General features: G+C 57.9%; 11 protein-coding genes across 11 annotated transcripts; 7 read left to right on the top strand and 4 right to left on the bottom strand.

The window, feature by feature from the left end:
- Positions 1-1,157: 1,157 nt before the first annotated feature.
- Positions 1,158-2,293, top strand: FA10DRAFT_267167 (putative RPL2A-ribosomal protein L8.e). The gene is made up of 2 exons (XM_025521802.1): positions 1,158-1,339; positions 1,518-2,293. Exons 1-2 carry the CDS (start codon positions 1,182-1,184, stop codon positions 2,122-2,124), a joined length of 765 nt encoding a protein of 254 aa, XP_025377923.1. The 5' UTR covers positions 1,158-1,181; the 3' UTR covers positions 2,125-2,293.
- A 245-nt stretch (positions 2,294-2,538) lies between these two features.
- Positions 2,539-3,972, top strand: FA10DRAFT_301932 (hypothetical protein; the record flags this gene model as incomplete). The annotated part of the gene is made up of 3 exons (XM_025525045.1): positions 2,539-2,629; positions 2,693-2,854; positions 2,925-3,972. The coding sequence occupies exons 1-3, from the start codon at positions 2,580-2,582 to the stop codon at positions 3,970-3,972; spliced, it is 1,260 nt and encodes a 419-aa protein (XP_025377922.1). The 5' UTR covers positions 2,539-2,579.
- Positions 3,973-4,039: 67 nt separating this feature from the next.
- On the bottom strand, positions 4,040-4,965 carry FA10DRAFT_122167 (hypothetical protein). The gene has a single exon (XM_025517927.1). The coding sequence runs from the start codon at positions 4,866-4,868 to the stop codon at positions 4,107-4,109; it is 762 nt and encodes a 253-aa protein (XP_025377921.1). The 5' UTR covers positions 4,869-4,965; the 3' UTR covers positions 4,040-4,106.
- Positions 4,966-5,030: 65 nt separating this feature from the next.
- On the top strand, positions 5,031-6,280 carry FA10DRAFT_267164 (TFIIA-domain-containing protein). Its single transcript, XM_025521801.1, has 3 exons — positions 5,031-5,348; positions 5,424-5,525; positions 5,590-6,280. Exons 1-3 carry the CDS (start codon positions 5,331-5,333, stop codon positions 6,133-6,135), a joined length of 666 nt encoding a protein of 221 aa, XP_025377920.1. The 5' UTR covers positions 5,031-5,330; the 3' UTR covers positions 6,136-6,280.
- A 986-nt stretch (positions 6,281-7,266) lies between these two features.
- FA10DRAFT_122159 (hypothetical protein) lies at positions 7,267-8,830 on the top strand. The gene is made up of 2 exons (XM_025517926.1): positions 7,267-8,535; positions 8,582-8,830. The coding sequence occupies exons 1-2, from the start codon at positions 7,376-7,378 to the stop codon at positions 8,736-8,738; spliced, it is 1,317 nt and encodes a 438-aa protein (XP_025377919.1). The 5' UTR covers positions 7,267-7,375; the 3' UTR covers positions 8,739-8,830.
- Positions 8,735-9,977, bottom strand: FA10DRAFT_267163 (ribosomal protein S2). The gene has a single exon (XM_025521800.1). It carries the CDS (start codon positions 9,940-9,942, stop codon positions 9,004-9,006), a length of 939 nt encoding a protein of 312 aa, XP_025377918.1. The 5' UTR covers positions 9,943-9,977; the 3' UTR covers positions 8,735-9,003.
- Positions 9,978-10,267: 290 nt separating this feature from the next.
- On the top strand, positions 10,268-12,439 carry FA10DRAFT_252316 (LAG1-domain-containing protein). Its single transcript, XM_025519645.1, has 3 exons — positions 10,268-11,407; positions 11,463-11,750; positions 11,812-12,439. Exons 1-3 carry the CDS (start codon positions 10,559-10,561, stop codon positions 12,301-12,303), a joined length of 1,629 nt encoding a protein of 542 aa, XP_025377917.1. The 5' UTR covers positions 10,268-10,558; the 3' UTR covers positions 12,304-12,439.
- Positions 12,440-12,691: 252 nt separating this feature from the next.
- On the top strand, positions 12,692-15,205 carry FA10DRAFT_286398 (hypothetical protein; the record flags this gene model as incomplete). Its single annotated transcript, XM_025524070.1, has 2 exons — positions 12,692-13,028; positions 13,104-15,205. The coding sequence occupies 2 exons, from the start codon at positions 12,692-12,694 to the stop codon at positions 15,203-15,205; spliced, it is 2,439 nt and encodes an 812-aa protein (XP_025377916.1).
- Positions 15,206-15,358: 153 nt separating this feature from the next.
- Positions 15,359-17,715, bottom strand: FA10DRAFT_229280 (hypothetical protein; the record flags this gene model as incomplete). The annotated part of the gene is made up of 3 exons (XM_025518784.1): positions 15,359-16,971; positions 17,027-17,342; positions 17,398-17,715. 3 exons carry the CDS (start codon positions 17,713-17,715, stop codon positions 15,359-15,361), a joined length of 2,247 nt encoding a protein of 748 aa, XP_025377915.1.
- Positions 17,716-17,978: 263 nt separating this feature from the next.
- Positions 17,979-18,533, bottom strand: FA10DRAFT_122140 (hypothetical protein). Its single transcript, XM_025517925.1, has 3 exons — positions 18,317-18,533; positions 18,061-18,256; positions 17,979-18,000 (listed from the first exon to the last, which is right to left on the bottom strand). Exons 1-2 carry the CDS (start codon positions 18,472-18,474, stop codon positions 18,157-18,159), a joined length of 258 nt encoding a protein of 85 aa, XP_025377914.1. The 5' UTR covers positions 18,475-18,533; the 3' UTR covers positions 17,979-18,000; positions 18,061-18,156.
- A 92-nt stretch (positions 18,534-18,625) lies between these two features.
- Positions 18,626-22,098, top strand: FA10DRAFT_279765 (P-loop containing nucleoside triphosphate hydrolase protein; the record flags this gene model as incomplete). The annotated part of the gene is made up of 5 exons (XM_025523565.1): positions 18,626-18,788; positions 18,853-19,139; positions 19,202-20,782; positions 20,846-22,034; positions 22,067-22,098. The coding sequence occupies exons 2-5, from the start codon at positions 18,900-18,902 to the stop codon at positions 22,096-22,098; spliced, it is 3,042 nt and encodes a 1,013-aa protein (XP_025377913.1). The 5' UTR covers positions 18,626-18,788; positions 18,853-18,899.
- Positions 22,099-22,257: the final 159 nt, after the last annotated feature.

Genomic DNA, 22,257 nt, shown 5'->3' with positions numbered 1-22,257 from the left:
CCAGGCGCAGCTGCAGCAGATGACCAATGCGCAGACGATGGCGGTGCAGCGCCAGCGCCAGCAGCAGCTTGCCGCGGCACAAGGCGGGCATCAAAGACGACCCAGCTCGGCGGCGGGCCAGTCGCCATCGGGCGGAGGTGGTGGCGGTGGGCCTGGCAGCAGCGTCGGCAGCCCTGGGCGGCTGTCTATGGGAGGAGCAGGCATGATCAACGGTGGGCCGCCGTCGCAGGGCAGGCACATGAGCCCCATGGCTGCGCCGGGCACGCCGAGCAGCCAGCAAGCCTTCAGCCGAATGGGAACCCAGTCGCCCGCGCTGGGGCCACCAAGCGTTGACCCATCGATGGCGATGCCTATGTCATCGGGTGCGCCTGGCACCAACCCAATGATGTCCTTTGCTCCCGGTGGTCCACAGTTCCAGGGCGTACCCCCGCACCTGCAGCACCAGCTCATGCAGCAATTCCAGCAGACACCTCAACAGCAGCAGCAGCAGCAATTCACCCCTCAGCAGTTGATGGGCATGATCCAGCAGCAGCAGCAGCAACAACAACAGCAACAGCAACAGCGACAAAGCCCATTTAACAACGGCCAGTGGCAGCAACCTTCCTAGGGCTCCTCTGCTTCCCTGCTCTCCTCTGTTAATCTCTTATATCCTCGGCCATCTTGTACTACCCCCATGTTGTAATAAATGCCGAAGTGTGCCTGGAAAAGAAGTATTTTCTGTGATTTGCATTGTCAGCTTGCTGCTCTCCAAAGTAAGGACGGGAAGACGAGCAGAAGATCAGGATTGCAGAATGTTGGTCGGCCATGTTGGGAGTTCCGACTGTTGAGCTTGAACTTTGTATTGTGATGGGTAATCATCATATCGAGAGCGAGGGCCGGAGCGCCTCGTTCTCCGGGACCAAGACCTCTGCCAACTCACCATTTGCTCATCATCTTGTCAGTCTCGTCGAGGGTGAGGAAGTCAACTTTCTCCGACTCGAGAGTGGAGATCAGTCTCGTCGCTCGAGATAAATTTGACACTACACTACAAAAAGCTAAACTAATTTTGTATTCGCGCCTTGACCCACGTGTCGCTGCGGCACTCGTCGATTTTCGCCAGAAGCCGTACACCGTTGCCTAGGAAGGGCGAGCCGCCTCCTCTCTCCAACCCTTCGTTCGACGGTCTCTTCAACTACACAACAATGGGTAGGGTCATTCGTTCTCAGAGGAAGCACGGCGGCATCTTCGTTGCGCATACCAAGCACAACAAGGCGCCCGCCAAGCTCCGCACGCTCGACTACGCCGAGAGGAACGGGTACATCCGGGGTCTCGTCCAGGAGATCATCCACGACGCTGGTCGGTGAGTGTTGGCACGATGGATGCTTTGGCGAGGCCAGGAATGGGAGCGTCTGTGAGGGAGATAAAGGAGCGGGTTAGAGGCAGGACGTGGCAGTGGCAGCTGGGATCGAAAAGGACGGGAAAAAGATGCAGCTGGGACAATGAGTAGAATCAGAGGACTGACCAGTTGTGATTCGCAGTGGTGCTCCCCTGGCTCGTGTTGCCTTCCGCGACCCATACCGCTTCAAGCAGCGCGTCGAGACGTTCATTGCCACCGAGGGCCTCTCGACTGGCCAGTTCGTCTACTGTGGAAAGCGCGCTGCCGTCAACGTTGGCAACGTCCTCCCTCTCAGCTCGTTGCCCGAGGGTACGATTGTCTGCAACGTCGAGGACAAGAGCGGTGACCGTGGCACGCTCGCCCGCACTTCGGGCAACTACGCCACCATCATTGGACACGACAACGACGGCAAGAACACCCGTATTCGCCTGCCCTCGGGCGCCAAGAAGACGGTTCCCTCTGCGTCGCGAGCCAGCGTCGGCATCGTCGCTGGTGGCGGTCGTATCGACAAGCCGTTGCTCAAGGCTGGTCGTGCCCACCACAAGTTCAAGGTCAAGAGGAACAGCTGGCCCAAGACTCGTGGTGTTGCCATGAACCCCGTTGACCACCCTCACGGTGGTGGTAATCACCAGCACATTGGTCACGCCTCGACTGTCCCGCGCGACTCGTCGGCTGGTCAGAAGGCCGGTCTCATTGCCGCTCGTCGCACTGGTCTTATCCGTGGTACCGTTGCCAAGAAGGATGCTTAAAAAGGATCTCCTCTCTCTCGACGACTCTTTTGGAAGAAGACGACGCTCCCCCTTCCTTTTTTTGTACAGGGACTGGGGATCTGGGGCGGGCTCGTCTACACCTTCTTTGTATGCTTTTTCCGATCACACACTACTACACAACCACAGTCCTGTTCAAAATAGCTCCCAGCAATTCCTATGGCTACCAAGCTCAACCAAGAACACTCCATGTCTGATGATGCTGCTGGGCCCCTCTTGAGTCTTTCTGAGTTGAAGTTGTTGCTGAGGTGCTCGGCCCGCGGCCTCCCTTTTATTTTTCCACGTGTGGGTGATTCGAGAAAGAAAAATATAACGCCATCGCCGGCTGGCCAGGCCCTCTCTGAGCCTAATCTACCAACTTCGCTCATCTCATAGCCTAGTCAGCACAAGCAAAGCCTCTCTTCTACCCGTCGACGCTCCCCTCAAAAGACATAGCCATGATGTTCTTCAACTCGAATCCAAGCACCAACACAAATTCGAATTCCAGGTGAGCCGAGGGTTCAAAAGCCATGCTCGTAGACTCTTTGCTAACATTATGACGGCTTGACAGTCTGTCCCCCGCCGACGCCCGCGCAACCGTCGGCCTGGATGGGGAACCCGCCAACATGCGCACTCTGCAGATGACGCAAAAGCAGCCGCTGTCAAAGGGTCAGATGGTTCCTCGCCACCAGCCCTCGCAGCACCAGTCCACTACGCCTCAGGCCGTGGTCAAGTGGTGGTTTTGACGTGACTCGTGGAGAAATGCCGGAGCATGCTGGCGCCGTTCCGCACTCCCCTACCAGGGGAGCAGCGGCCGGCGCTGGTTCCGGTCGATGTGATCCTGTGAGAGGGGACACGTCGCTTTGTCTGAACGAGTTGCGAATCAACACCACCACCACCGCCAATACCAACAGCACAGACAACACCATATCCTCTTCACCCTCGTCGAATCCCGTCGCTGCCGCTATGCCCATCAGTCAGGACCGCTCGCGGTCTCTCGCCACCTTTACCGCCCGCGGAGCGACTGATCCAGACCTTATACCTCCTTCTCCTCCTTCGACGCCGCCCGCCTCAACCGGATTCTTCAACCTTGAGGGCAGTCTTTCTTCCTACGGTGGTTCGTACCAGGAGCAAGTGGGAAATTACAGCGAGCATGCCTCCGAGACAGACGACCAGGTCGGCAGTCTCTCCAGCTATGGACACTTGCGGTCTGCCGTGGAAAGAATCGCGACGAGCCGGCACTCTGAGCTAAAGGCCGTCAGCCTTCCTACCCCTGACGCCACGCCGTCGACGATGTCGCCTGCCTCGATTCTCATCCACCAGCCTGGTGTCACGGCGCGCGGGTTTGCCCAGGCGATTCTCCCCCGTATCAACGACGGAGACTATGCTGTCGAGGACGCAGGAATGGATCTCGTCTGCCCCGGCTGGAGCGGCGCTGTTCTGATCAACACAAGGAAGCCGACGGTCAAGGCTCCTCGATCAGGCAAGCTCTCTAGGTCGTCAAAAGCTGCGGCCAGCCATCACCGTCGCACGCTGCTCACCATGCTGCCCTCGACTCTGCTTCCCTCTGACCTGCGCACCTCCATCCTCGATGTGCTGGACCACGCCACGGAAAAGCTTCGAGTCGACAATGTGGTCTTTGTTCTTGATCGCATGGCCATCTGCCAGGCATTTGACGAGGAGCGCTTCCGCGCAATTGTCCATGGTCTCTGCTATGTAGGCGCCTCGGTTGTTGGCGTTGGCAAGGAGGGCGATGAAGATCTGGAAGCTAACGGCGACGACGAGCAAGAGGATGTCAATGCGCCCAAACACATCACCGCCGGCCTTGTCCTTCTCAGTGTCGATGTTTAATTCCCTTTATCTGTACTTTTTGTTCTGTTTTCCCGTGTCACCGTGCTTCTCTTTTTTCACATAACGATCACCGTTCTCCTGTATGTCGACATTCTTGATTCTTTGCTACTAGTACATGAGAATGTGCAATGATTCTAACGACCAACGATGCGGAGCAGGAATTGGAGCCATGCGACTCTTGCTCCGAGCTTGACCTCCAAAGCGGCCTGCTTCCAGACGAGGACGTTGTATGCGCGATGTCGCGGCCCGTTGGCGTCGAGCCATTGAGCGTAGAAGCTGGAGTCGACGGATTCGAGCCCCTTCTTCTTTGCGTCTGCTAGCTCGAGCGCCTGCTCTTCCCCTGTGCTTGATGTCGGCACTGGCAATGCCCTGGCGCCCTCGCCGCCCCTCGTCCTCGCCTCATCGAGGTCCTTTCCGAAGCGCAGGTTATTGTCGCGCCAGAAGCGCTGCGTGAGCCCATCGCCGCTCATCCTGGCGAGTCGCAGCTGTAGCTCCGCCTCCTGCAGCCGCTCGCCCACCTGCTGTGCCCATCGACCCCAGATGCCCTTTCCGACAGAGGGGCTGTCGAACTCGGACGTCGAGTAGGGGTGGGGGTTGCTCGCGTTCGCGTTGGAAGCCGGGGGACCGCCAGGCCGGGAGGAGCGTGCGACGAGGCGGGCATACAGCACAGGGCGGATGTTGGAGATGGGATCAGGCGGGCCAACGAGGTCGGTGGGCCCGCCCTGGCGGTAGAGGGACGCCTCTTCTTCGGGCGTGAGCGATGACCGCCGCCGCCGGCGTGGCCGAGGCGGGTCGGGTGGGCTCGAAGAAGGCCCCGCTTCGGTTGAGTATGGCACCCTAAGGCGGCTTGCAAGGCCTCTAGGCGTGCCACGGCCGAGTCGCATAAGGCTCGCCATGGCTGTCTCACAGCTATCCTAGTCGAGAAGGCTCGCGAACAGGTAGGCTACCGCCAGGTGGGGTGAGAAGAGAGAACCAATGCGAGTGCCTTGTGCACACGTGAACGGCTGACATAAGCGGCATGCTCGGGTCGATCGCCAGCGCGTATAAATACCGCGGGGCTCAGCATCGGACCACCACTTCTTGCTCTTCTGAACGCCACCGGCTATCCCTCTCCGCTCTCCTCGTCGTCGTCGTCGTCGTCGCTGTGTGTATCACACAGCAAGACTTTCCCGAGGAAGACACGAGACGAGACGAGTAGGTCTCCTGCAATATAGTCCATCTGAACAGCGCGTCCCGGTCTTTCTAGTTTCAGACAACCTGCAGCGGCTGGAGCAAGGTCCTGTTCGTGTAGAAGGACTTTGACCGTTTTTTAATCATCTCCCTGTGTTCGGAAGCGGCATTCTTGGCAGGCGGCAAAGATGAGCAACCGCGCAGTGGTGAGGATTCATGTCACTAAGCTCCATTCAGAGCGCCCCCTCTCACCCTCCACTCCCTATTGCCCCCTTTCACAGTCCTCGACGTACCGACTCGTCATCGACGATGTCATTGCCAATGTCCGGCAAGACTTTGAGGACATGGGCATCGAGCGTGAGGTTCTCGAGGAGCTTCAGAGGGTGAGCATTGCAATTCTCTGTATAGTTTTCGCATCGCATCGCTAAATAGAAAGTCACGGTGAAGAGCTGGGAGGCAAAGATCGTGGCGACTGGCGTTGCGGACTTTGATGGCGCTGGACCCGCTGCACCGAGACGCCAAAGGGAGCAGCAGCAGCAGCAGTCGGATACCCCAAAGGTCAAGCAGGAAGATGACGATGGGCTGCACCAGTCGCAGTCATCGCAGCAGGCTTCGTCTTCGTCGTCCAACAAGGTGGCACGCACCAATGGCTCGACGAGCGTCAAGGACGGTACTGCTGGAGAGGGCAGCAGCGGCAATGGCAAGTCCAGAGACAAGGGCACATCCAACGGAGATGGCGCAGATGGCGCAGAAGGGGAGGGAGGCAAGCGCAAGCGTCCAGCCGATGATGATGAGATTGGAAGCGACCTTGATGACTCTGACGACGAAGACTTTGATGGCGCGCTGGACGGAGACGGAGACATGATCCTGTGCCTGTACGACAAGGTGCAGCGGGTGCGCAACAAGTGGAAATGCGTACTCAAGGACGGTGTCGCCTCCATCGACGGTCGTGACTACGTCTTTTCCAAGCTCGGCTCCGAGCTGGAGTGGTAGCCTTGTCCTCTTTTCCATTCGTCCCTACGCTGCCATGCACCTACCCATGTACTTTTACCTTTCATCTCACTCCATCCACGGCCCTCGCCTCATGTCATACACACTTCCACACGCTAAATACAATTGCATACGGTCTCCTACTCCATCTACGAAGGAAAGAGCAACCCTTACAGCGCTTCCTGCAATCGCGACTAGGCTCTCGACCAGGGGGTTACGCCGAGAAGACTTGACGCAGGCAGTGACGTTGGAAACTCAGTCTCCTATAGCAGACTCGGCGTCCCAGAGATGAGACAAGTTGGAATATTAGGCCGGCATCTGCTCCCATGGCAAATAAACACTTCTTACCTAAAGCGATTGTCCGCCCAGAGGCAGAGCTTAAACAACCCTTCTCAGCTGCATCTCCCCAGCTCTACGCAACCAAGCTCTTATAGGCTCAATAGCACTCTGCACAGTGGCCTATGATTATTGAAGCCTTCTGGATGTCAGTTGCAAAGTGGAGACGACATGTTCACCAAAATCGAAAATAGCGTCGATAGAGGTCCATTGGCCGTTCCATGGGGCCGTGCTACTTCTTGGGTCGTCAAGAAGACAACAAGGAGGGAAGCGGAAGGCCCTGCCGCAGAGTCTGAACTCGGATGAAGTTGCTGTTGGACGATGCTTTTCATAGTCTGTTTGCTTGAAAAAATCGACTTCCAGAACATGTCCACAAGCGATTGCCGACAATGAGCTCCACTGCGTCTGCACAGCTCATGTCTAGAGCATCGAGTTCATGCTGGCCGACCCTCGGTGCCATCAACAAGGGAAGCTGCCTTGGGTAACCAATCATCCGCAAGTTTTCTTCGAAGTCGTCACATTAGCCGCCATTTCAAGAAGTAGATACCTATGATACGTCACACAGTCTTCTCCACTGATTCTCTTGCAACTGCGAGCAATCTCACTTTCATGAGCTCGGAGAAGAATTGGAGAAAGAAAGATAGCAATTCATATGCTATTGCGAGGAGAAGGCCAAAGAGCGAGGCTCACCGTGACGAAGCTCGCTAAGTCCGATGGCGATTGGGCAGACGCGATTTCAGGGATGCGCCCTATTTTTTTACGCGCCAATCCTTTTTTTCTTTTTTTCTGAGTTCGGACGGACCAAAGGGCGAAACCAGAGGAGGGGGAATAGGGCAAACGAGCTTATCGGTTTCCTACTCCTTCTTCCACATACCAAGCCACTGCGCTCCCGCTCACTCGCTTCACCATGGTGTTACCTTCGGCCGTGATCCACGTCGTCGCTGCGATTGACCTCATCAGCACGACGGTGCTCTCTCTGCAGCTCGATCCTATTCCTGTGGTGCACAAGCCGCATCCGTCTGACAGCAGCCTCTTCAAGTCGCTCCACCAAAAGGTCAAGGCGGGCCCCCTCTCGACGTCTGCCTCGAGGCCCAGCGCCCATCGGCTGCTCCTGTTCGTCTACCTCGTCTGCGTGGCACGCTGTTTGACGCTCTTCATCGTTGGCTTCGGCGTGTCAAAGTCGCAGCGCAGGAACCACGCGCCCTCCACTAGCGCCACCACCAATGGTCAGACAGAGCCCAGCAGCAGCAGCGGCGGCGGAGGAGGAGCCATTCGGAGCCAGACGCAGTCGGGGCCGCTCAGCGTCGCGGGCGTCTGCTTCTTCTCTTTTGCCGCCAACACGTTTGTTCTCAACCTCCTCTTCCAGGCTCGTCCGGCCCATGTCGCCTTCATTGGCACTGGCCTGACCATTTCGGGCCTCGTTGGCGGACAGGTGGTGCTGAGCCTGCTCGAATGGGTCCTGTTCGTTCTGGTCGTCGGTGCCGATCGCAATGGGAACGTGAGCGGCGCCTCGTCGAGTGGCTCCGTTGTCGATGCCCCCTCGCAGGACCAGCCCACCGTCGATGGCGCATACGAGATCAACGATGCCAACCTCGTCACGGACGTTCGCCAAACCAGCAAGAGCGGCGCCTCGACGTCGGCAGCCCAGAACATAATCAACGATGCGACGCAGGCCTCCTCGGACCTCAAGGGCAAGGCGCAAGAGGGCACAAAGCAGACCGATTACGGTACCTTTGGAACGACGAACCCCGTGACGGGCACCTCGACGTCGATTGCGCTCGCGCAGAACGACAAGGCAGCCACGGTGGAGCCCACGTCTCTGGCGGCGGTGTCGACGACGACGGCCAAGTCTTCATCCGACTTCCAGGCTTCCAAGGCGTCCACGTCGGTCAACCAGTCGTCGGCCGAGCCGACGCTCGTCGGCGCAGACGAGCGCGCCAAGGCAAAGGCCCAGGCAGACACCGAGTCGAGCCAGGACATTGTCGACATCCCCGAGGACCGCGACGCGTCCAAGCTCGAAGCTCGCCAGCGGCTCGACAACGCCCGCCAAAAGGGAAAGGTCAAGCGGCGGTCGATCTGGGAAAAGGTCCGGAGAAAGTCAAAGGTGCCTCAGGTCGGCGATGACGAGTAGAGACGGACCGAGCTTTTCTTGTTGCTACCTTTATCGTTTACGTGCTTGTGGTTGCTTGCTGACCGTATACCACTGCTACCATCACTTACCACTGCTACTGCTTCTTTCTGTGATCCCCTGCTGCCGTTATGAAGTATAGTCGGGTGCTTTCTTACTAATAAATTGAAGATGCAACGTCGTTGACATTGACTTGGGACACATAGTACAGAGGATGTGGCAGTTTTGGGAAAAGGTGGTGGTTTGTTTTTTATGAATGACAAGCTCTCGGATATGGGACTCTAGCACATGTTCCACGGGTCGGAACATTCTCTCGAAAGAGCCGAATGATAGAGGCCAGACGACGCATTGACAAGATGTTGGATTTCCCCCCTTCCCCCTCGTTTTCTCTCCGCGGGGCGAGCGGTTTAGTCCCAGGTGCTGCTGGGCTGCTGAGCGGCGCCAGTGACGCCCTCGGCAGTGGCACCAGCCTCCCAGGATGGGCCCGAGTCGGCAGCCCAGTCCTGGACGCTCTGGCCCTGGTTGGCCCAGTCGACGTTCTCGCCCGTGGGGATGTTGGCAGCCAGAGCGGGGTTGAGACCACCGGCGGCAGCGGTGCCCTCGACGGCAAAGTCGAGGTTGTCCTGGGCGCCGACCTCGGCGCCGCCCTCCTGACCAGCGATGCCGGCGGCGGCAGTCTGCTTGGCAGCCAGAGCCTCGGCCTGCTCGCGCTCGACCTCTTCGGGGTCGCGGTAGAAGAACATGTCGACCATGATGCCCCAGCCGTCCGAGGTGCGGGGGACCGAGCCGCGGATACGGAGGACCTCACGGCAGAGGAGCCACCAGAGGAGGCCGATCGAGTGCTTGCTCTTGTTGTTGCCCGGGATGGCGACGTCGACGTGCTTGAGGGGAGCGTCGGTGTCGCAGAAGGCAATGACGGGGATGTTGACGTACGAAGCCTCACGGATGGCCTGGTGGTCCACCCTGGGGTCCGTGACGACAATGACACGGGGCTCCTTGAACGAGCGCGTGATGTAGTTGGTGAACGAACCGGGGGTGAAGCGGCCGGCAATGGCAGTAGCACCGGCGTTGGCGGCGTACTTGAGCACGGCACGGTGGCCGTAGGGCCTGCCCGAGATGACACAGATGTCGGCCGGGTTCTCGATGGCGGCGAGGATACGGGCGGCAAAGACAATCTTCTCCCAGGTCTTGCCGATGTTGATCAGGTGGATTCCATCAGGGCGCCTCTTGAAGACGTAAGGCTCCATGGCCTTCTCGCAGTTCTTGGTGCCAATGTGCGTGTTGGCAGCCAGGAGGAGCGAGATGTCCTCGTCCGTGGCGTTGAGAACAGCGGGAACCTTGCTCATTGTCGGTGAGGTGAGGTTGAGGGGGGGTCGTTAACTTGAAATGGCGTGTGAGGAGAACCCAGCTGCTGCAGCCCTTGCTAGACCTTCTTGTGTCGAGCCTGTGGTTCCGCAGTGTGTGCTGCACGTGAAGGCAAAATGTGACCGAACCTATCTGTCATGACAGACACGTCGGCCAGCCGAAATGACGAAAACGTGCGCCCCTAGTTTAAACTTTCCGAACGCGCACCTTCGCGCGCCCGACGCAGACATCGAATCAAAGCGAACGAACCAACGTTGAGCGCTGGCCGATCGTGATCATCTGGACTCCTCGTCAAGGTACTTGGCGCTCGCGACGGAGACGAAGCCCAGCCCAGCGAGAACAGCCAGCTCGGACGCCTGCAAGCGTTGCCTCTCGTTTCCTCATTACCAGATCTCAGCAGAGGATCGTTATCCTTTGTCTGACTGGCCCCCTTTCCCCTTACTAGCTCCTCCTGGATCTCTCATGGGCCTTTAAGGATCGCGACATCGACAAAGAAGGGTTGCGTCTGGCACGCTGTCTGCACAAGGAGCTCTTCTGTTAGCCTCTCGCTTCCACTACCTTCACTTAGATTGACGTGAGCGGCAGGGCGGTACCGCCATGGCAAAAAGGACAACTGCACGACGACATGCGAGCGGGTGGGCTGGCAGCTCGACCAAAGTTGACGAGGAAAAGGAGAAGTCGCGAAAGGAGCTCGCCGCCGACCGTCTCCTCGACCGGCAGATCGATATACCCCTCTACGTCCTCTTGGCCCTGCTCGTATCGCATGCCCTCAGCGGCAGCTCATCGCTGTCGCTGCCCCACCTCAGCGCGCATCTACCCCACACCCTCCAAGCACTCCTTCCCGCTTGGAGCCGCCATCTGCCCAGCTTGGCGCCATTCGCAACGGAGCTGCCAAACGCTTCGCACAACTCAAAGGAGTCGTCAAGATGGCTCAGTACCGGCTCCGTGGGGCCATTTCGAAGTGACGCTCTGGGCTTTGGGCATCCACTGTCAGCCTTGCACAACTTCACGCGCGCCTGCTTGAGACTCAGCTATTCGACGTCCAAGGCCACTCAGGATCTGTCGCACCATCACATCGCCCACTTCGCGTACCACGACGTCACTCACACGTCCTTCAACCCTGGCTGGATTGAGGCGCTTCAGCACTATGGCGTCGAAGAGACCGATGACTATTTCGGGTTCCTGACGAAGAAGTACGCAAAGGGACCAAAGGACGTCTTCGTCATCGCCACTGGTATCTTCCTCTTCACTATTCTGAGGGCGGCGACGATGAAGTTTCTGTTGATCCCTTTGGCCGCGACACTCATCAAGGATGAAACGACGCGAAGCAATCTCGACTCGCACGGACGGAGACTGGCGAGGAAGGAGAGGAGGAGGAAGATCGCCAGATTTTCAGAGCAGGCGTGGATGGCGCTCTACTGTTTCATCAACTTCTGCTTTGGCCTTGTGAGTGCTGGCTTCTACTCGCCATATTTGTACATTAGCTGATGTCGAGCGACAGCACGTCGCGAGGTCGGAGCCCTACTGGACCAACCCAGAAGGCATCTGGAATCGCTGGCCGTACCGGGAGCTGACGGGGCTGTCCAAGTTCTACTACCTGACACAAATCGCCTTTTGGTTCCAGCAAATCCTAGTGCTCAACGTGGAGGAGCGACGCAAGGATCACTGGCAAATGTTCTGCCACCACATCGTCACCATCTGCCTACTTATTGGCTCCTATTGCTCGCATTTCACGCCCGTCGGCAACGTCGTTCTTCTCCTGATGGACCCTAGCGATGTGTTTCTCTCTGTGAGTTATTCCCTTCTAGTTTTCTTCTTCCTTGCTGTGCATGCTGACCAAAAGCAAACAGACGGCGAAATGCTTGCGGTACATGGATCTTCGCAAGGCCTGCGACGTCGCATTCGGCGCATTCATGCTGTCTTGGATCGTCACACGGCACGTCTTCTACGTCATGATGCTCTACTCATGCATCTTCTCCTCGCCCAAACTCCTACCCCTGCAACCTGGCCAGGACGGGAGCGAGTGGCTCGGCTATCGTAGCCCGATGACGCTCATCCTTGTGGGCCTGCTTTGTATCCTGCAGCTCATCATCTGCATCTGGTTCGTCATGATCGCCAAGGTGGCATACAAGGTCATTGCCGGCCAAGAGGCCGAAGACTCGCGGAGCGATGTGGAAAGCGACGAGGAAGACAGCCTATCGCGTGAAGACGAACGGAAGTCGACAGAGAAGAAGGGCGTCCTGGAGGCGACGCCGGCACCGACCACCGACGTTTCTTGTGGCGACTCGGGCCGCTCTACCAGCCAGTGGGAGAGAAGACCAGTGCGGAGGAATCAGCGCTGAAAAGAGTGCTTCCTCGCCAATCTTTCCTTCTCTCTCACTGTATCACTAGACTCCCTCTCCCACTTTCATCATGCCGCTGCCTCCGGTCATTCCTTTCTTTTCTGATTTCATCAAATGACGATTGCTTGTCCTCTCCACTCCAGCACTAAGTTCCACGGATGGGCTCGAGTGGCCTGTGCTTGGGCGCGGCGCTTCTTGAGCTAAATTTTGAAGACACGAGCGCGCGCGCTTGTGTGTGCACCCTCCCTCCCTGCTTCCCCCAAACCCCGCGCCTTTCAAAACCCACTTTTGTACAGGTCAGGGGACAGGGACAGGATCGGGCACAAGGACAGGCCAAGGACAGGATCGGATTGGACGGGTCGGACCGACGGCTAAAAGAAGACGAAACATGGCCGATGATCCTACTGGCCCCATCTCGGTGCCAGTCGCCATCGTCTTGGGCCTCGTCGCTTCCTTTGTGCAGTCGCTGGGCCTGACAATTCAGCGGAAATCGCACGTCCAAAATGCCTCGCTGCCCACGACTCAGCAGCGAAGCGAGTGGAAGCGGCCGCTCTGGATCCTCGGCTTTGCCATCTTTCTCTTTGCAAATGTCGGCGGCACCATCTTCCAGATTGGGGCGCTGCCCATCGTCATGCTCGCACCCCTGGGCGCAGTCAGCCTCCTCTACAACGCCTTGCTCGCCAGATTCATTCTCGACGACTTCCTTAGCAGCTACATGGTCATAGGTGGGTCTGAATGCGTGCGAAGGAGGAAGTCATCGGGGAGCTGACTCGCACCTCCTTCCCCATGATGATGAAAAGGGACCGCCCTGATCGGCGCGGGAGCAGTGTTGATTGGCTACTTTGGTGCCGTCCAGGAACCTCCTCACACGCTCGACGAGCTTCTGGCTCTCTATGCACGCCCTCCCTTCGTGGCATTCTCCACCATCTTTGTCCTTCTCTTCCTCGGCGTACTTCTCCTTGCCCATCTTGCCGAGTGGCAGCTCCACGTCCGCCTCTTTCGACCATACCACCCCCCAACTCGGAAGCATTCGAGGTCCTTGTCAGCCTCGAGCAAAGGCAAGCGCAGTAATGGCTCGTCAGGAGGAGGAGCGAGGGGTCGGCCAACGAGGCGGTGGAGTGCGCCGACTTTGGCGCCCGTCGTTGAAGTCTCAGAGAGCAGCTCGGGCATCGCTACGCCTGTGCTCGCCATTGCCGACGAGGCCAACCGGAGGGGCCTGCCGGTAGAGAGGGTGCTCCTCAACCGCTCCTCAGCGAACCAGAGGAGTCCAAAGAATTACGGAGCCATTGCAAAAACGACTGATCCAGCAGCGCCGTCGGTCCCGCAGCAGCAGAGAGACGCTTCGCCAGTCGCGCAGGACAAGTCGACATCAGCGGCAGCCCTCTTGGCAGCCAAGTACGACCCTGTCGTGCGAAGGACGTGCCTGGGCCTCAGTGTGGCCTACGGTGCAGCGAGTGGAACGCTTTCGGGTGCATGCCTCCTCCTGGCGAAGAGCGGCGTCGAGCTGCTCGTCCTCACCATCGCAGGCCACAACCAATTTGCGCGATGGCAGAGCTGGGCTCTTGTCGGCATCATGCTCGTTGCCGCCGTCTTGCAGCTCTGGTACCTCAACAAGGCACTCCGACTTGCTGACCCAACGCTGGTCTGTCCCCTCGCCTTTTGCTTCTACAACACCTCGTCCATCGCCCTCGGACTCGTCTACTTTAACCAGCTGGGCGCGCTGAGTGCCACGAGCCTTCTCCTCGTCGTTTTGGGTACCGCCGTTCTCCTCACGGGTGTGTGGATCGTGAGCATGCATGGCGAGGAGCAACCAAGTACAACCGACGGGGCAGAAGCGATGCAGAGCCCCACAGAGAGAGAAGCCTTGCTGACGAGCAACGGAGCTGGCATCACTGGTCCTCACCTCCTTCCCGTCTCCAGCCCGACTCAGCAGGCCAACGGGAGCGATTCGTCACCATCACCTTCTACCTCACCCCTCACCTCTCCCCCGGCGAGCCCTACCAGCTCTCGCCTCCTCTCGCCCCTCTCTCCCATCGGAAAGAGCCGACGCCGCCGTTCGCGCTCCGGAAGCGGGTCTGGCAGCTTCATTGGAGGACTTGGCCTGCATGTTCCAGGGCTCCCACCGGCCGATCCCACGCCTCTCGACGTTGTCTCCTCGCCCGTCTCGATGGAGCCTGCTCCACCGCTGGATTCGTCGCCTTCCTCCTCGTCGACGCCAGACCTCGATAGCGGGGCACAGGTCAGCTCCAAGCCGATGGCACGAAGCCATTCGGAGGCGGCTACGCTCGGCAAAGCCCACGATCATGCCGCCCACCCTCCGTCTTCGTCAGCACTGCGAAGAACGAGGGACATGTACAAGGCCGTGCTAGAGCGCGGTCTCTCGATTGGCATCTCGCCCTCGTCCCCGGGCTTCCACCTCGCTGCTTCATTTGCGCCCGAAGACGACGAGCAGGCCGACGATGACGACGGCGACGGCAGTGGCAGAGGACGGCGCTCGTTGATGGGCGCCTGGTCCAACTTTGTCAAGAGGCGCGGCAGAAGTCCGCGCTTGCGCGTCAACAGGCGGACATTCAGCGAGGCTGATATTGAGAGCCGGCGGCACGCGAGCGAAGCTTCTGCCGCGCCCGAGGAGCAAGGCATCGAGGAAGACGAGGAAGTGGAGACGCTCGTGGACGAGGAGGAGACGGGCGAGGAGCGCGGCGGGAGCGAACGAGACGCAACACCGCCTTCCTCGTCGGGGTGGAACATGGTGCTTGCCGTCGACTACCGTGCCCTCTCGGACAGACTGTCGCGACTAAAGAACGATGCAGGCGGGTGGTTAGGCCTTGGAGGAGAGGCATCCAGGCAGGGAGGCCCGTCTTCGCGAGACGAAGAGGAAGAAGAGAGACGATCACTGGTCTAGTCGCCTCGCTTGCTCACTCTTTTCTTTTCTTTCTCAATGTCCTTCACTTCATTGCTACTCGGGAACACGCAATTGCATCGATTCTGATACCCCCTTCTCCATCGGCTTCATCGTAACAAGTACATCTAATACGTACACTCAAGCATCAGCAAATCATGCAGCCGTCGTCTCTTCCCTCGCCGCCGTAGTCCGCGCTGTGGCCGTCGTCATCATCGACGACGAAGCAACGATATTTGCTGCCGCCGCCGATGACGAGGAAGCCTTTCTCGCATTGGCGTAATATGTGTTGAAATTGAGCCTCGTTCCCAGGTCCCTCACGACCAGATTGGCGTGCTTTTCAAGCCGTGCAATGATGCCTTGCGTCCGCTCCTGGAACTGGGCAGCCTGATCCTGGACCCGCGTCATGATCTTGACCAGTGCGTTCGGATCGATGGGCGGCAGCGCGTCCTGGTCCAGCTCGACACGGGAGAGCTGCGCAGAGATGTTGGCTGCGAGGTCGTCGATGCCGTTTGAAAAGGCCAGCATCGTGTCGTAGTTTGCCCGTACCTCCTGTGCGAGGTGATCGCCGGCCCCGCGTCGCCCACCCCGCAAGAGGACCTTGCCGATGAGGGCATTCAGATAGGCCCGGTGAGACTGAATGAGCTCGTCGAGGTCTCCTTGTCGCTTGGCAAAGAAAGTCTTGAGATCCTGCCACGAATAGTCGATGACTTCCAGCTGGCAGAAGCCCTGCATTTGCCGGACGAAATGGATCATCTCGCTCAGCAGGAGCAAGGCCTGGTGTGCGTGCCGCTCCAATCCGGCGCTGAGGAGTTGCTTCTTGCCCTTTTTGAGCCTCCGCAGGATGTTGGACACAGAAAAGAGCTTCTCCCAGCTCCTCGTCAGAGCAATCTCGACGCGCTTCGTCTTCCAAAGATGGTTGAAGATCGTCTGGTAACCCAGCATTGCCTGTCCATCCAAGACCGTATTGACGGGCGAGTCGACCTTGTACTCGAGCGTAAAGGTGTCCCAGCCGGTATCGCCTGCGACAAATTCCAGAATACGAGCATCGAGCCGACGGAGGATATCTGCGTCGTCAAACTGGGCATTGCTACCTCGCACGGCAGTCTCGAGCGAAGCGGTCAGATTATGCCGGAAAAGAGAGGAGGCTGGTCGGCTGAGCGACGGTCCAAGTGACTCCATGAGAAGATCCACGAAGTCGCCCCTCGTGAGCATGAGGTAGTCTTTGAGCGCACGCAAGTGATCGAGCAGCTTGAACTTGTCGAGGAAAATGTCAAGGAGCCGGGTACTGGCAATGTTGTACGCAGTGTCGATTGTCCGTTCGAGACCAGGCAAATCAGCGTATCTCAGATCGCGACCAGAGTTACTGAGATTGTTGCGCGTGGCCACCCAGTCGCCATCACCGCAGCTGAAGCGGATGAAGTTCAGAGATTTGCCCGTCGAGAAAATCTTACGACCAAAATCTTCGCCCAGAAAGCTTGGCAGCATGTCCGTCTTGAAGATAAACTGGTCCTGCCACAGCGACGCCGCCTCGTTCTCTCCTTCAAAGTCGTCCAGAGGCCCCCGTCCGGCCTTGATGTCTGGGTTGAGCTCGACAAAGAACTCGCCAAAGGGATCTTGGAGCTCGCCTTCAAAGATCCATCTTGAGAGTGAGTGGAAGAAAGGCTTCGACACCTCCTCTAAGATTTGCGCGGTGAAGCTGCGGACAAAAGGGTCGCCATTGAATGTGTACGAGTGGATGAGGGAGACGATTGCTCCGCCGTGCGAGTCTGCAGATCGGTTAGCACCTGAGGCAATTGCACCCTTTACCCTGACAAAACTCACCCTGACAGCTCTCGATCACGGTGCTGATAAGACGCATCCTCAGCGTCACGTCCTCGGTCCAAACCGCAATGCGCCGGAGCGAGAGGCCATTACCATCGTCTTTTGTGCCCTTGCGATTGAGTTGCGCTTCCAGAATGGCAATCAACCGGTAGTAATCTGTCAACTCCGACGAGATGAAGTGGCACAACGACTGCATGATCAGACCGACGCCTTCTTGCTGCGATCGTTGTTGGCTAAAGTCATTGGCACGCCTGTACAACCGTCCCAGCTCGGCAATGCGATGGATGAGATGTCTTGTCGGTTGCGCAATGGTAGCCTGTGTCTCCACCCTCAGCTTCTATCTTGGTCTAGGAGCCTGTCTGGAGACTCACCCCTTGGTCCTCGTGAAAGCGCACATGCAGGACCGTCTCTGGGTCCCGTGGCCTTGCGCCATCGATGATCTCGTTGGAAGGCAGCTCGCGCACTTCTTCGAAGCCGACGTACTTGCCATTGATGCCTTGCAGGAGGAATATTACGTCTCTCAGCAGCACTTCCTCATCCACCTCCGGCCGCCCTTCTCGCGCTCGCCACTTCTGCAAAAGGACGCTTTTCGGCAGATCCTCCTCCAGCAGCGCATCCCTCTTTGGCTCTGAAGTCGGCGGCGGAGAAGGCACAGCCGTGGCATGAGAAGGGATAGGCGGAGGTCCCATGGCTGTCTCGGCCTGTCTTGTGCGCCGTGAACTGCTCCCCATTTCGGAGGGTGTTGGTACACGAGACCGAGCAACGTCCGATGAGGAAGAGGAAGGCCGTGGGCCCCTGAGATCCGGTACGTCAAGCATTGGACTCCTAGCCGGAGCTCGACTAGATGACGTCGATGCTATGCTGGATCGCCCATTGGTTCGGGAGGGTGCTTCGTTGCCCGAAAAGGAGAAGGCGGTAAACGAGAGCTTGTCAATGAATTCCAAGATGGCTGTGAGTTGTTGCGCTTGGTCGGGCTGCCGTCCTAGTGAGCTCTGTGTGCAACCAATTATCCCTTCTCCTCTTCTCAGACTCACCCTCGCCCTGAGCTTGGAGATGAGGCCGTCGAGACGCACCGATGTGCCGTGGCCTCCATCGACGGCGTATCGAGTCACTTTGACAGAGTGGGACAATTAGGGGCTGGGTGGAATGAAGCGTCTGTGTCTCCACTCACACTTTCTTTTAAGCTGGGTCACGACTTGGGCTTCATCGAGTCTCTTCTGCTCGAAGCGACTGCAAATTGACTTTAGTGAAGGCCCGTGAATTGGTAGATGCGCAGAGACAACCGCTCACCTCTGCCGGATCTCATTGGCCAACTCGACGAGATCCTCGCGAAGTGCCCTGCGGTCGGCCACCTTTGTCCGGTCTGTCTCGCCCCTTCTCGGACGTGCGGCAGGGACGGTGGCCAGGACGAGATCATCGAGTCGCTTGACGCTGTCGCCGCTGGCCATTGTCGTGCCTTGGACTGGCTCTCTGTTGTTCTTTTCTCGACGCGCTGATGACCGAGGTGGGCCTCTTTTTGGACGCGTCCTAAATTTCCGCCCGCGCCCACGAGGCAGCGAGATTATTTGCTTTGTGGAGCCCTGCGTTCGCTCACCTCTCCTCCGACATTTCTGAGGCTCACACAGGTCGACTTGGCGCTGGGACCCGCCGTGGCTCGGAGGAGAGCCGGCCCGATTGTGCCAGTGTGGAAGAAAAGGAAAGCAAGCGCTCGTATAAGTAGCATGCTTGCAAAAGTCAATTATGTACCGAGGCTACGACTGAGGTGGGCAACATGTGGTGCCGGCGCGCAGTGAGGGCGGGAGTTGACGAGTTCGCCCAAAACACAGGACTTCCTTTCCATCTCCGTGCCACGATCTGGTAACAAGCTTCAAAGATGCATGTCTCAGCCAAAGATGGCCCAGTCCGGCATCGGTCCAAGGACCATCTGGGGGGTGTCGAGAATCCTTGGCCCCTCGAGACTGCTCTCGTCTCGGCGGCACCACGGCCGAAGTCTAGGCTCGAGACATTTACTCAGGCACATCTCTACTGGCTTGTCGAAAGATCTATCCACTCTTTTGAAGCAGTGCCCATCGGCAGATCTGTCAGCGTTATGGGCCCAGAAGCTCGACCCAACGTGAGATCCCCCTCCATCCGGTCGCCCCTTGGCTCCTTGCTGATATAACGTCCATCACAAAGGCACTTCTCCTGACACACCATCGTCGGGTGCTTATGGTCGAGCTTCCTCGGGACAGGACGCCCGGAGAGAGCAAACCCGGCTACGATATGATGAGGGAGCTTCTCCTATGCTCTGTGCCGGAAGGTGCTCCTCAAGGATCATCGGTTGACCCGCTTCGATACACTCAAGCCGCTGGCCTTCCTCTCCGTCTCTTCTCCCTTGCTGCCACCGAAATCTCCCTCCTTCTCTTCTCGTCCTTTGAGATGCATTCCATCATCTTCGACCTTGAGCTTCTTGGTCTCGATCTGGGCTTGCCGATTCCGCGAACGGCTGCCTTCAATGCCCGCCAGCTCCTCGAGCATCTCATGCCGCCTCTCGTCGTCCAAAAAGTGCTCCGGGTCCGGCCTGATCACTTCAAAGTCGACGCAGGAAGCGCAGTCCTCGCCGAAGACTTTTTCACCCACTACATTTACAATGCGAGGCTGTCCGTCGCCTCATATTGGTGCGGCGTCAACATCGACAAACGCATCGGTGAGCTCGTCGCCCTCACACCCGATCGTTCATACCAAGGAAGTAATTCTGTCGACACACGCATCGTTCCTGATGATCTACTGCCGAGCCTCGCAAGCTTCACTGCCGTTGACGTGGCGCTCCTTCTCAACAAGCCCAAAGCTGTACAGGCTCGCCTCAAGTCTTCCATGATCGGCGACGGCATCGGCATTGTTCCCTCAGCGGATCAAGATACAGCTTACGAGGTGCAAAACACAGAGTACAAGAACAAGCTCATGGCAAACAGCAACCAGCGACTGTATGTCACTCTGCGAGAGGAGGATGGCCGTGACCAGAAGTACAAGGCAAAAGTATCCTACCATGAGGGCAAGACGAGCTCGATTGAGTTCGTTGACAAGAAAGCCGACGAAATCAAGTTGAAGCTCAACGAGGCCATGCTAGGCAATCGTACGGTGGCAGGTGTCGAAATTCGCGGTCGTGAAGATTGGACGATGCATGACCTCGATGGACTTCGTTGGAGGCATGAAGCCCTGCGCTCCGTTGCTCAGGTCGACGCGGGCGAAGACCAGGACCAGAGCGACGACGTAATGCCACCAACGCCGTCAGCTGTGCAAAAGCGACCCATCAGAACTGCACCGCCAGACTTGGACCCTAGTGGCTTGCTCTGCCCTTTGCTTCTGGGCGACGCTCCGCGACCTGTTGAAAAGATACCAGCGCTTGAACCGAAGACGATCAGACTCTTGATGCGGCCTGTGAAGGCTCGATTCCCGGTCATAAAGGAGAGGCAAAAGGCTCAGACGCTCAATGAGTCGCAAGCTCGTGCTGCCCGTGCCGTTCTATCGCCAATCAAAGCACTTCCCAGAGAGGATCCTCGAGATTTCGACTCGCAGCGACTCATCCTTATTCATGGTCCGCCAGGGACAGGAAAGACAAGCTTGATTGCAGCCTGCTGTCAGCAGTGGCAGCTCTCATGTGCGCACATTGAAGGCACCCGTGAGATGGCAGTCGACACGATTTACGCCTGCTGTCAGTCCAATGTTGCTGTCAAGAACATCGCTGAAAGTCTGAAGAAGGCCGGCGTCGATTTCAAGGTAAGACCTCGCTTTCACAAGCACCCAGCACATTTAGAAAGACTGACGGGTGTACTGTGTTAGATCATCGTCAGCCCAAACTTCTTCGTTGAATGGCACGAAGATTTGTACAGCGACATCGTCGAGCACTTCCTTCGATCCGACGAACTTGAAAATGACGCTCGACAGCTTGCAAAGCAACTTGGTCGCTGCAGCGTCATACTCTGCACCTTGTCGTCGCTGTCGTCGCCGCGCTTCTATCGTTTCTGTCCCCTCTTCTCGCTGCGCCCGATGCGACTCCTTTTCGTCGACGAGGCCAGTCAACTTTACCTCAAGAACTATCCGCATTTGTTCTCGCGCTTCAGCCGCACCCTCGGGCGAGTCGTGTTCTTGGGCGATGACAAGCAGCTTGCCCCCTTTGGCAGCGATGATATCCCCGCCGCCGCAAATTCAGTCTTTGAACTTCCACATTTGCGCCCGAAGGCCTTCCTACTGGATACTACATACCGCCTTGCCCGACCGGTGGCCGAGTTCATCTCGAAGCGGGTGTATGACGGCCTTCTCCAACCGGGCGAAAAGACGTTCAACCCGCCTGGTGGCTTGGCTGCCTGTGTCGGTTTCGTCGACGTCGATTCGGGTGAAGATGAGCTCATTGGCAAGAGTCTGTGCAACAAGAGGGAGGCCGAGACCATCGTTAGGCTCGTCGAAGCTCATGCCAAAGATGGCAAGGGCTTGCTTCTGAGGGTTCTGAGTGCGTACGATGCCCAGAGAGAGGTGATCGAGGACCTGCTCAAGCAAAAGAATCTGGCTGGCGATTCCGACGTTGTCTTCACAGTGGACTCTTTTCAGGGCCAAGAAGCCGATGTAATCATCGTCTCGCTGGTACGCGACGGGCGAGTCGACGAGACTGGCAAGGCCCCGGTCGGGTTCCTCAAGAATGTACGCCGAGTCAATGTTATGCTCACGCGAGCAAAGAAGGGCGTCGTCGTGGTCAGCAATCGACGCTTCGTCACGCAGGCCGCTCGCAAGACGCTCATCGGACGGCTCTCCAAGGACGCTGGAGACGCAGCGTGGGTCAATGAGCTTGATCTGATCAATTCAAGCTTCCCAATGGCGTTGTTCGGAGGTGTCAAAGACAAGATTTCCCGGAAGGACGATGAAGATTTCGCGCTGATTGAAGGTAGTAACTGGGCGCATGAAAGTGGTGAGCCGTGCGAGAATAAAGATCATGAGGAAGAAGAGTCTCAGAGGGTCAAGGTGCCAGTGGGAGATGGTGAGACCCAGCTGGCAGATGCTGTAGCACAGATCTCGATCGAGTCTCCCGCCTGCGCCAGTGAAGTGGACACGGAAGGAAAGGAGCTCGACACGTTGTATGTGCCCGGCTGGAGCGAGGAGGAGGACGCCACCGCGGAGTGCAACGCAAGGGACGCCGAACAGGATAGGCGGACGGGCTCGCAACGTGGAAGAAAAGGCGAGAGAAAAGGTAGCAGCAAAGG

This window comes from Acaromyces ingoldii (assembly GCF_003144295.1).
Source record: "Acaromyces ingoldii strain MCA 4198 unplaced genomic scaffold FA10scaffold_3, whole genome shotgun sequence".
In the NCBI taxonomy this organism is placed as follows: Eukaryota; Fungi; Basidiomycota; class Exobasidiomycetes; order Exobasidiales; family Cryptobasidiaceae; genus Acaromyces; species Acaromyces ingoldii.
The sequence above is the reverse complement of the archived record's forward strand: the minus strand, read 5'-3'. Positions and strand labels throughout refer to the sequence as shown.

Coding starts and splice junctions, on each gene's coding strand:
- FA10DRAFT_267167 (XM_025521802.1), top strand. CDS start 1,182: ATGGGTAGGGTCATTCGTTCTCAGAGGAAGCACGGCGGCATCTTCGTT. Junction 1,340..1,517: donor ATCATCCACGACGCTGGTCG/GTGAGTGTTGGC, acceptor TGTGATTCGCAG/TGGTGCTCCCCTGGCTCGTG.
- FA10DRAFT_122167 (XM_025517927.1), bottom strand. CDS start 4,868: ATGGCGAGCCTTATGCGACTCGGCCGTGGCACGCCTAGAGGCCTTGCA.
- FA10DRAFT_267164 (XM_025521801.1), top strand. Junction 5,526..5,589: donor TTCTCGAGGAGCTTCAGAGG/GTGAGCATTGCA, acceptor GTCACGGTGAAG/AGCTGGGAGGCAAAGATCGT.
- FA10DRAFT_122159 (XM_025517926.1), top strand. CDS start 7,376: ATGGTGTTACCTTCGGCCGTGATCCACGTCGTCGCTGCGATTGACCTC. Junction 8,536..8,581: donor CAAAAGGGAAAGGTCAAGCG/GCGGTCGATCTG, acceptor AAGGTGCCTCAG/GTCGGCGATGACGAGTAGAG.
- FA10DRAFT_267163 (XM_025521800.1), bottom strand. CDS start 9,942: ATGAGCAAGGTTCCCGCTGTTCTCAACGCCACGGACGAGGACATCTCG.
- FA10DRAFT_252316 (XM_025519645.1), top strand. CDS start 10,559: ATGGCAAAAAGGACAACTGCACGACGACATGCGAGCGGGTGGGCTGGC. Junction 11,408..11,462: donor TCAACTTCTGCTTTGGCCTT/GTGAGTGCTGGC, acceptor GTCGAGCGACAG/CACGTCGCGAGGTCGGAGCC. Junction 11,751..11,811: donor CTAGCGATGTGTTTCTCTCT/GTGAGTTATTCC, acceptor AAAAGCAAACAG/ACGGCGAAATGCTTGCGGTA.
- FA10DRAFT_122140 (XM_025517925.1), bottom strand. CDS start 18,474: ATGGCCAGCGGCGACAGCGTCAAGCGACTCGATGATCTCGTCCTGGCC. Junction 18,257..18,316: donor GCCAATGAGATCCGGCAGAG/GTGAGCGGTTGT, acceptor GTCAATTTGCAG/TCGCTTCGAGCAGAAGAGAC.